Source organism: Tasmannia lanceolata, unplaced genomic scaffold (assembly GCF_043159265.1).
Source record: "Tasmannia lanceolata isolate RefF3 unplaced genomic scaffold, GAP_Taslan_0.1 ptg000015l, whole genome shotgun sequence".
NCBI classification, from domain to species: Eukaryota; Viridiplantae; Streptophyta; class Magnoliopsida; order Canellales; family Winteraceae; genus Tasmannia; species Tasmannia lanceolata.
Genome location: NW_027518692.1, coordinates 37,178,310 through 37,190,164, shown reverse-complemented (window position 1 = coordinate 37,190,164; position 11,855 = coordinate 37,178,310). Strand labels below are relative to the sequence as shown.

The 11,855-nt window shown below is 36.0% G+C and overlaps 1 protein-coding gene across 2 annotated transcripts; it reads right to left on the bottom strand.

Moving 5' to 3' along the window:
• Positions 1-4,588: 4,588 nt before the first annotated feature.
• Positions 4,589-11,855, bottom strand: LOC143892577 (uncharacterized). 2 transcript variants are annotated; one of them, XR_013255553.1, is made up of 4 exons: positions 11,299-11,855; positions 11,047-11,171; positions 10,195-10,386; positions 4,589-4,797 (listed from the first exon to the last, which is right to left on the bottom strand). XR_013255553.1 is itself a non-coding variant. In XM_077397301.1 (3 exons), the coding sequence occupies exons 1-3, from the start codon at positions 11,803-11,805 to the stop codon at positions 10,245-10,247; spliced, it is 774 nt and encodes a 257-aa protein (XP_077253416.1). In that variant the 5' UTR covers positions 11,806-11,855; the 3' UTR covers positions 10,084-10,244. The 2 variants fall into 2 exon arrangements, 1 of the variants encoding a protein (XP_077253416.1); XM_077397301.1 differs by lacking the exon at positions 4,589-4,797 and having other exon boundaries at positions 10,084-10,386.

The window sequence follows — 11,855 nt, the reverse complement described above, 5'->3', positions numbered from 1 at the left end:
TCACAAGGGTCTTCTTCTGGTTCTAACTTCTGAGGAAAATTCACCGAGAAAAAATCTATGAAATTTTGACAAAATCTTGCTGCGTGCTTTGCCATTAATATCTCCTTTTACATGGCGTGCATTTCTCCTTAGCCTGACATTGATATGGCTGAATCCAAAAAAATCTAAGAGGATCAGGATATGGGTTGCTAAATATGGATGTTCTAGTAACTCCACGGACTATCTTTTTCCTAATCAGGTTCACACCCTCATCAGTGTAGCTGGATGCTCCCCATTGATGCGAGTTCAAATCCCCCGATGCGCCCGTGGTTTACGGGTGATTGCGCGCATCCGTAGGGAATAGTCCCGCCCTAAAACTTGGGGCGGCAATATCTATAAGGGCGGCCCAGTGCACGAGGCAATATCTATGTCATCATAAAAAAAAAGGATGCAAAGGAAAACCTATAGATGTCATAATGTGCATTAAATAATACTAAACTATTATATAAACATAGGAATAATAAAAAAAAAGGGCGGCCAAGCACGAGGCTCCCACTATTGCGGAGTCTGGGGAGTAGACACGTGGAACCAATAGGAGACAGACACACAGTGGACACCTAACCAATTTTTGGCAAGTAAGGACTCTAATCCTTCCTATAAATAGAGACACAATCTCCAACGTATATATAAAAATCAGTCAATTCTAGAGTTCTCACAAGAGAGCTCATATCACTGTGTCGGTTTTGACTTAAGCATTGGAGAGCTTCCCCGGAGTCCAAACTCCAAGTGGTTTACTGACTATTTGTTCGTGAGCGTAGGTCATCTCCCCAGGAGTGCTTCCAGTTGGACCCCATCCAACATTAGGTCAGATTTCAGCGGCAATAAAAATAAATAAATACTAATAATAATAATAATAATAATAATGGTAATAGTGGAAGTATTGTTTACAATACTTATTTTTTTTAATATGAGTAGAATAAATAAGAAAATAATGACCTTGATAATGAAGATATCAAGTGGCAATAAAACAAAGACCTTTGATTAGGAAGAAATCAAGTGCCTATAGTAAATTAGTATCAATGGTAATAGTATGTTAGTAGTTACCATCGATAGTATTATTAGTAGTAGAAACTCTAGTCATCGGAAGACCTGAGAAGGGTTGAAAGCTCGCTTCAGAAGCTAAATTTTCTCGCTTCCAACATTATCAAAAGTTCTTTTAGATTGTGATTCCTCTTAATTAAGATTTCTACTTATTTTGAAGGAGTTCTTTACTCCTTTTGGCAATCCCAAAGAAGTGTTCTTGAAGAAATGGTTTAAGCTCCGTCTTGTCGGAACTCCGTTGCAGTGCAGCCATACGTTAACTCTTTAGGCGCATTTGTATTGCCAGAATCAGGAATCAGGAATCAGAATCGACATTCTTATTCTGATTTTGTTGGAATCATAATACCTGCTATTAGGAGAGAAATAGATGGCATCATAAATTTCCCTATATATTACCTTTGGTTTTAATTCCGCCCCTATGTCGTTTATTTATTTGAACCAAATGTCCGAATCGCATAGAGTCGGAATAGAATGCTGATTTCCATTTTGATTCCAGTAATCCAAATACTCTTTTTAAGAGAACGGATGAGACTAATAGTAGAAATCAGTTCGGTCCCTCACCCGAGGGACCTCACAAGACTAGTTGAAGCAAGCGAATGATTTAAAATTTGAGTTCATTCACTGAATAACACTCGTATGTAAAGGAATCATTTTTTTAAGTTTGAAATAAAATTACGAAAAAATTTCTTCAAAAACTATGCTAAATTCTAAAGATAATTTTAAAATAGAAATTAATATTAAACTAAAAATTCATAGTTGTAAGACTATAAATCCCTAAGACTGAGTTCTCTTTAACTTGTAACCCTAACTTACATTAACCCTTCCCCTATAAAATTATTGTAACTCTCTTCGTAGACTCTATCTTTTGCAAATTCAATGATGTTTTCTACATGCCTCATGTTCACTTCGTATAATAATGTCCATCTGCTTCCTCTTGCTTTCATCATCGCTCTCTTGTGCGCGCTTTTCGGCTTATTGATTTTCTCTTTTGAAAGTCTTAGGCTGTTTTTGGTTCCCGAATCACTTCTTGCATTCGCTTTTGACTCTAGCAACTATTGTACAAATAATAGCAATAATAGTAATAGTAGTAGAAGAAGCTATATAGAACTAATTAAGCTAAGAACACAATGGCACACGATAGCCATGAAAATATTTTTCCAGGGATTTGCTAGGTAATTTCAGGGAAAGCCATTTCACGGCTCACTTTTGCAGGAAAGAACAGCCACATAGGCTCACCTTTTATCAGATTTTGTCTTGTTCATTTAATTAATCCGATGCTTTCTTCTGTCACTTTTGCTTTTACCCCAGTTTTGTTGTAAGAATAATTTTCATTAACATTGAGCAAATGGAAGAGGGTTTCTATATAATATTTAAGAGAAGGATATGAGGAATCTAAATAGAAAATCATGTATATTGGTTCCAATATGAAAGCTAAACCATAGACGTGATAGTGGGAAGTGAGTGCGAGAATCAATGCAGGAAGCAAAAACAAGAAGTGAGAGATTTAGAAAATAGAAAATGTGGGAAGCGAAAATTTTTAAAGACAATAAAGAAAATAAAGAGAAAATGTGTAGGAAACTTACATTGAAAGTCAACATGAAGAGTAGTAAGTCTTATTGAAGGAACGGTTACAAGAACAAATGGAGACTTCACTACTAATCGAAATTACAACTTTTAGGAATTTACAATTTCACATGTATTATTCATATATATTTAATATTAAGTTTTTGAAAAAAGATCCACATAATTTCATTTGAAACAAGATGAGTTTTTAAGTTTTAAATGCAATCTTTTTTAAATATGATCCCCTTCATCACTATAAAAAGGGGAAATATTCTTTTAAAAACAAATAATCACCTAAATAGGAAGAGTACTCTTAATTAAGAGGAAACACTTAGGAAGTGTCTAGGAAGCACGCCTCCCTTAAATTTGGGAAGCGAGAAAAACTCACCTTCCACAGCAAACCAGGGAAGCGAGCTTCCCATACAACTAGGAAGTTTCCAGTAACCATGAGCCAAACCAAACAAGTGTCTTATTTGCAACAATTTCTTGAAGTTCCACCTTCTCTAATTTCATTTAATTTCAATAATAGTTTGATGAACTACATTTGGACCTTAAATGTATACTGAACATGATTTCACTTCATAGAACAAGCTCTATTCTAGTGCTTGAAATTTTCTATGAGCAGTTCATTGAGTTATTACTATGATCGAATCACTACAAGAAAAGCCACTTAAAGTGAAATCTGTTGCCAAAGACATTTAGCGACACTAGATATTGCGACGAATTTTGTTCCGTCACTAAATATTTATAGCGATGGATTTCACAATTTCGGCGAAGGATTTTTTCTGTCGCCAATCAATGTATCTCTTGTAATGAAAATTTCCTAGATAGTTAAATCTTTTGGGCAAAATAATAAGAGAATGATTAATGGGATCAACTATCATTATATTTCATATCAGAGTTGAGGCTGTACGTAATACCAAGCATACTACATCTCTGATAAAAAATGTAGAGATGTTTCAACTTTCAAGAGAATATTGTCCCTAGAATCTAAAAAATCAAGTTTGTAAAGAGGGAGATCTAAGTGTGTACAATTTCAAACTTAACATATATAATCTTCACAAAAGAAATTTAAATTTAAGTGCTGATATTATTGCCACTTCTTGAGTTATTCAAGGAGAAGGATATTCAATAACAAGGAACACCTGTTTAATTTGTTCCGAACAAGTCCATTCTGCAAACCGCCAATGTTTCATACGTTTTGTAGTATGGTTTGTTTCGGTTTGAAAGCTAACCCAAACCAAATGAACATGGTTGAGTCTTACATTGTCATATTAATTAGCTTTCTGGTATCCCCGATCATTTATTGGCATTCATGCATACCAAGCTATGGAAAGCCGACATGACTAAATTGATCTGATCACGTGAAAAAATAAAGAAGGTAACAACAAGAACAAAGATAAAAAGAGAGCTTTGCGTGGTTCAACGATTGTGCCTATGTCCATAAGAAATCCACAATGACCAAGAATGAAAGATTACAAGAGTTTCACCTTGATCTAAAACAAGATCAAATTACATGAAACCCTTTCCCATAATCTCCCGAAACCATCTTACTACAGTCCCTCTCTTGTTATTTCCACAAGAGACACTATCTCATCCCACGACCACACCACCCAAAATGTATAACATTACCTTATATTATATAATAGGTTAAAACCCAAGTCTCTCTGACTCTCTATCTCTTGTAGTCCAATCAGGAAACCTAAGAGAAATTTCAAACAAGAAAACTATCAAGAGAGAGTAGACTCCTAGTCTAACTAGGATTGGCCCCAACAGTCCACTCATGTGGAAAAAAAAATGTCACGCCCCAAGCAGGGGTACCTGTAACAGTGCCACATGCCCCCAAAAACATTCAACAAATTGGGCGTGCAAGGCCAAACTGACAGATAATCACATTTCATTTTCAGAGCAACTAGCAGAAAATAAATTGAATACCCAAAACAAATCCATAAATATCCATAATAATCAACTCATGAGTCAAAATGCTCACGTTCCATAATGATAAAATAAATCCCTACCACCTGCATACGCAAAAGTCTACTAATAAAATAAATTCCTAAGCAACTACCGAATTGTGAAATCTAAACTGTCTGATACGATCTATTCCTTTCCTCACGCCCGCATTCCCACTATCCAAAAGCTATTCTCCGACATCTGCAAAAGTAAAAGATTGCTTGGAATGAGTTATTACACTCAATACATAATTCAAGGATTTTATGCAAGATCGGATCAAGTACTTCCCAAATAAATTACAGCCACCAAAATGTAAGAATACTACTTGTTACGTATAGAACATGTGATGTACCATGGTATAATCATACAAGAGATACAAAAGATAATTAATTAACAATTAACAAATTTTTCCATGGTACAAAACATGAAACAATCTTTATTCTTCTAGCTATAGCTAGGTATCAATGGGAGCTCTCCCAATGGAATGCCCTCCCACTCGGAAGGCCAAAAGGTATCAATGGGAACTCTCCCAACATGCACATCCACTCGGAAGGCTCAAAAGATCAAAGGGAACTCTCCTAATATGCACTTCTACTCGAAAGGCTCAAAAGATGAAAGGGAATTTTCCCAAAATGCGCTTCCACTCGGAAGGCTCAAATATCAATGTAAAATGAACCACTCGAATTAAACAATAATCAACCAATGGGTAGCAATCATCATATCGCAATAATATCTAACTGAGATTTATAAGCAATAATGAGTCCAACAACCATAACACATAGTTCAGTTTGCACATTTCGATACAATGAAACACATGCAATGAAAACTAAGTACTTGATCCAATTTTTATGAGTTTTATCAAGCCAAACATGCCTTTTGAATAAACGAGATTTATATCGGTTCTAAAACAAAGTTTCAGATTTCCAACATGGTTCGTAAATCAAGATTTTCATGAAGTAAAACATCCTCACAGAAGGTCAAGATTACGTACAAACAGTTTGAATTACCAATTTCCTTGCAAACCTTCAAGTTCAATCTTCCAAATCACCTATAATATAATTAATATCTAATTTAGAAGGTTTGTAAACTTTTAGAATATAATTTTTAGATTTATTCCCGCCAAAAAGTTGTTGCCTGATTTTCAAACACGGTTTTGGACATACTGGACACTTGATAGAAAAATAATCATATAATATTACTCTGAAATCTAAATATTATGAAACCAGTTCCATTTCAAAGAAGACTCAAAAATCTATAATTTCACAGAACACATCAAAACCTAAATCAGATCATAAGACCTTCGTTTTAAAAACGTGACAGAGCTCGGACCCAGATTTCAGGCAGATTAAATGCACCGTACCATAATATTCATAAAATAATCATTTGAAATCCAAAAATTATGAAACAAGATCCAATTGAAGAAAGACTAAAAAATATATAATTTTATAGAACACATCAAAACCTAAATCAGATGATAAGACCTTCGTTTTTAAAACGTAACAGAGCTCGGACCCAGATTTCAGGCAAATTAATATAAACCAACATCATGTCTTACGAAAATCCATGATTTCTCCCAATCTAATGATGATCCAAGAGTAAATCTTTTTTTTTTCTTTAATTATTTAACTATAACTACTAATTTAGAAGAGAATCTAAAGATCAAAGAAACAAAAATTAATTAAACTTACATACCTCCTGGGAAAAAACAATTTTCTTTTCTCTTCCAAAATTCCAAGCTCCCACATTTTTGTCTCTTAGGTTAAAAGTTCTATACATTTTGGCTTAAAGTGTATTTATAGATTTCCTTTAATAGTCTCACAAATTCTAATTTTTGTAAATCCTAATCTATTTTTTTTTTTTTTTGAAATGGTAACTCAATTGAATTAAAATGACAGGGAAGACCGAGAAAGTCCCCCTAAAAATTATAGAGAGGAAAAACCAATTCAAAATAAAAATACAATGATCTCACAGAGGCAAAAAAATCAAAACACTCCAAATCCTAATCTAATTAGATTAGGAAACTGTTTTTCTATTGGGTTTCTTATTAAAAGACCTACTTCAATTGGACTCTTTATCTAATTTTAACTTGGGACAAATATACCCCCATACTTGGACATGTATTTTTTTTTTTTTGGATGTTTCAAAAAACGACGCCAACTCAAACAATATAAGAAAATCAACCAAAATTTTATTCTTAAATTCTCAGTAAGAAAAAATTACTGAGTAATAAATACCAGTGGAGATTTAAATAACTTATATGGTCGATCAAATTCTACATGTTATTTTTAGGGAAATGATATCAACGCTGCAATGGTTTTATAAGATGCACAACGCATCTTGTCATGTAGTATCTAAAGGGTTGTCAGAAGAATATTACAGTTCTCAAAAAGCTCTTACAAGTCCTCTAAATACTAAACGACAAGATGCTTTCACGCATCTTATAAAAACAGTGGAGTGCTGCAATTCTTTCCCTATTTTTATTGCATTAGTTTGGAAATCAAAGGAATCCAAATAAATGGCATTATGAACATATAGAATTTGAAAATGATATGTGCCACACCTAGTGCATGGATATAATATGAACAAACAAATGAGCCACGCAGGTATGAATACATGGTAAGTGTTCTTTGTCACTGCAAGAAATACACTCATTGGCGACAGACAAAATCCATCGTTATATATATTTATTGACAAAATGTTATGGTGTCACAAAATGTATATAGCGACGAATATTGCGAGGGATTACGAACCTAAACCAAACGAACATGTTTGAGTTTTACCTTGTCACATTTATTTGCTTTCCTACATCCAAACTTATTGCCATTCATGAATAACTATCCATGGAATTCTGACATGCCTTAACTGATCCATTCAAGTGAAAAAATAAATAAGGAAACAACACGCACAATTGGGATGATCCTATGGAGATGATTTATTGGGCACACCCTATCTATGTCAGGGCCCATCAATTGAATGATTTGCATCACCCAAACAATGTGGGACCCCACTGTATTTCTGGTTGACGGACCAGATAAGTTATTTGGTCACCCAAACAATGTGGCCCCCACTGTATTTTAAGCCCACTGAGTAATTATCTACTCCGTGGAGTAGAAATTCTTTTCTCATATACATACATACATACATACATATATGAGGAAAGGGTTCCTGCTAACGTTAGCAGCTAGCTTAGCTGCTAATGTTAGCGTAAAACAAGGGTGGGCCACATTGTTGAGCTAATCCTAAGCATTCATTTGAAAGGCCCCATCATGGATGGGATGTGTACCAAAAATCAGCTTCATTGGATCATCATAGGATGTCCATTTGTGGGGGTGAAAATGGACATATACTGTTTGTCCACTAATCTGCCCATTTTTTCACCCCACAAATGGACACCCTAAGATGATCCAATGGAGCTGATTTTTTGTGGACACCCTATCCATGAAAGGACCTTCCAAATGAATGCTTTGGATCCACCCAACAATGTGGGCCCACCTTGTTTTACGCTAACGTTAGCAGGTAAGCTTACCTGCTAACGTTAGCAGGAACCCTTTCCTCTCTCTCTCTCTCTCTCTCTCTCTCTCTCTCTCTCTCTCTCTATATATATATATATATATATATATATATATATATATATATATATATATATATATATATATATATATATTATTTATGAGAAAAGAGTTTCTACACCCTAGATAAGTTATCTACACCCTAGCTTAAAATACAGTGGGGGCCACATTGTTTGGGTGATCCAAAGCATTCATTTGATGGGCCCTCACATAGATAGGGTGTGCCCAAAAAATCAGCTCCATAGGATCATCCTAGCCCTTTGAACTGTGGAGGCAAAAAAATGGACAGATTTGTGAAGGTTTATACATGTCCATTTTTACCGCCACAAATCGTAGGGTTAGGATGATCCTATGGAGCTGATTTTTTGGGCACTTATATGCGTGTGTGTGTGTGTGTGTGTGTGTGTGTGTGTGTGTGTGTGTGTGTGTGAGGAAATGGTTTCTGCGCTCGAGCGCTGATGAGCTTATCTGCGCACGAGCACAGAAAGAGGGTGAGGCCACATTTTTTATGGGATCCAAAGCATTCATTTGATGGGCCCTTTCATGGATAGGGTGTCCACAAAAAATCAGCTCCAATGGATTACCTTAGGGTGTCCATTTGTAGGGCAAAAAATAGACAGATATTGTCCACAAATTTTTCCATTTTTTGGCCCCACATATGGACACCCTAAGGTGATCCAATGGAGCTGATTTTTGGTAGACCCCCCATCCATGATGGAGCCTTCCAAATGAATGGTTTGGATCACCCCCCCAATGAGAGAGAGAGAGAGAGAGAGAGAGAGAGAGAAGTGTTTCTGCGCACGTGCGCAGGGAGCTCCATGCGCACAAATGGCTTAAAAGGCCGCCGATTGGTTCGTATGGCGGGTCTACCTCTGCGGGGTCCACAAAAAGCGACCAATCAGTGGCTTTTTAAGGAGCTCCCTGCGCACGTGCGCAGAAACACTTTTCTCATATATATATATATATATATATATATATATATATATATATATATATATATATATATATATATATATATATATATATATATATATATATAGCATGCATTTGCTGCTCTCGAGCACAGAAACAGGGTGGGGCCACATTTTGGGTGGGAACCAAAGCATTCATTTGATGGGCCCTTTCATGGGTAGGGTGTCCACCAAAAATTAGCTCCATTGGATCACCTTAAGGTGTCCATTTGTGGGGCAAAAAATGGACAGATTTGTGGACAAACAGTATCTGTCCATTTTTGGCCCCACAAATGGACACCCAATGGAGCTGATTTTTTGTAGGCCCCTCATCCATGATGGGGCCTTCCAAATGAATGCTTAGGATCACCCCCCCCCCCCCCCCCACCCCCACCCCCCCAATGGTCCCACCCCCCTGTAACTGCGCTCGAGCGCAGCAACCCTTTTCTTTTATATATATATATATAAACACACACACATCGATGGAAAGTTCCATCACAATATATGGCATGTATATAGCAATGAATGTTGTAACGATAAATAAACCGTCGCTATAATAAAGTAATAGGGCAAAATAAATAGTGACGGTTTATAAGGTTTTTCTTATAGTGAACATACAAGAAGAGCTCGATATGCTACATATGTGTTCCTTACGTATTTCAAATTTTTGGATCCATACCCTAATGAAGATTGCTGATAAAGTGGGAAAGTGTGTTCAATAAATTAAATTCAGACAAGTGAAAACCAAAGAGAAGAAATAGATAGCCTGTACAAAACAATAGTACCTGCTCGATTGGATGTATTCTTTAATGGTGTTCAAGAGCTGTAATACTGGTCATACTTTGTATCAAATCTCATTTCTTGATCTTAACCGAAGTCTGATAAAGGAATTAAATCTAGCTAGAATGAGTCCACAATGATTACAAACCACACAATTCTTATTCTTTACCTTATTATATTGGAGGTTCTTAAACTGATTGTGTTCGACAATCAAACTTTGGAGAAAAGGAAAATACAATCACATTTAGCACAGAAAATTAAACACCCAATAAACTAAAGTTTATCACTGTAATTCTTACCCAACTAATATATACAGCCGGCTTTGAGTTTCCTTTTTGAAATTTTGGTTTTATTCTGGCGAACTATGAGCTATAGAGGGTACATTTCTTTCATCAGTTTCCATGTAATTTTCGTTGGTGTGGGTAAGCACATCTCCACTGCTCTGTTCTTCTTCTGAAATTGGCTGTGCTGTTCGAAGCACCCCTTGTGCACTGTAATTAATGAAATAAAGCTCATAATGAACGTCTCATAAATGATGAATGTAAAAAGGAAATAAATTCAAATACCCTGATTCTACTTTGTGCTAGCTAGATATTGGTAGCTTAATCTTCCAATTTAACACTAGTATAACATGACGACAGGGGCGATGCCAGAAATTTTGCACAAGGGGGGCAAAAATTATAGTAATTTTTTATCTATCTTAAAATTAAGATAGAAAAATTTTTTATATGAAATTTTGCAAAGGGGGGCAAAAATTATAGTAAATTTTGCACAAAGAAGGCAGATAAAGATGGTAAAATTAAAATTTTAAACTTATTTTCTATCTTAGGAATGATTGGAAAGGGAGGCATATTTTTTTAAAAAGGGGGTAAGTATAAAAAATATTAAAAAATAAAGGTATTTTTTTTTCCAAAAAATTAAGGGGGGCAATTGTCCCCCTTTCCTTTCAAGTAGCATCGCCCCTGCATGACGAGGAAGATGATGAAAATATGTTCTACTTATATTGTATCAATTCATAAACTTGTAGCGGGCTTCGGCAAACCCCAGCTTACCTAGCATAAAAACCCAAAAATACATTGCATAAGCCATTATTTTTCCGGAGAAAATTAATTATTTCTTGCAAAGGGGAAGATTAGACCAGCAGATGGTACCTAGATTCTCCAAGGTTATTTCCATTCATTCGATTGAAGGGCTCCTGATCTCCTTGATAAGGTGGGGGATAACTGTGCCCCGGATCGAAGTTCCTCATATTTCCAATTGTATAAGATTCATCTAACTATATATTCAACATAATAAACAAATTACATCAATATTAAAACTATAAAAACTATATAGCACTTGACACCACACAAACCCTAATCCATGAGTAAGTCTTCAAAAAAGATTGAAAAAAACATCCTTACTGGATTGATCATTGGTGGATTTTGGTATTGAAAACCCCCAAAAGGCGGTTGGGCCGTTGACGAAAAACGACAAAATAGCATCTGCTGCAACTGCAGCTGTTGCTGTAGTTGCTTTTGCAACTCCATCTTTTGATCTATCTGTTGGCAATGAAATAGCTTTTCCCTCATAGCTTGCATCTCTTCCCTGCATCTTTGTACCTCCATTTTGAGGTCATTTATTAGTCCCGCGCAACCATGTACAGGGTTATTTCTCCTTATTTTGGCTTCGAGCTTCATCGTCACCATTGCCATCTCCTTCTCTTGAGGATTGAGATCCGCCACTAATTTGGTCACATTACTCACACCGAATACTCTCCGCAAGTTGTCGAACTCCTCCGCCTGGTCGGGCGGGAAGTATGGTGCGAAGAGGCATTCTGGGTAACATCTTCTCCTCATGTGTTTGCATGCGGCGCAAGCCATGGGTTGAGAACCGACACCATTACCACCTCTTCCGTTCATTGTGTACATTGTGTACAGACAGAAAGTAAGAGGATCAGGAAGAAGAAGAAGCAAATGTT

Coding starts and splice junctions, on each gene's coding strand:
- LOC143892577 (XM_077397301.1), bottom strand. CDS start 11,805: ATGTACACAATGAACGGAAGAGGTGGTAATGGTGTCGGTTCTCAACCC. Junction 11,172..11,298: donor ATCCACCAATGATCAATCCA/GTAAGGATGTTT, acceptor TTGAATATATAG/TTAGATGAATCTTATACAAT. Junction 10,387..11,046: donor AATAACCTTGGAGAATCTAG/GTACCATCTGCT, acceptor CATTAATTACAG/TGCACAAGGGGTGCTTCGAA.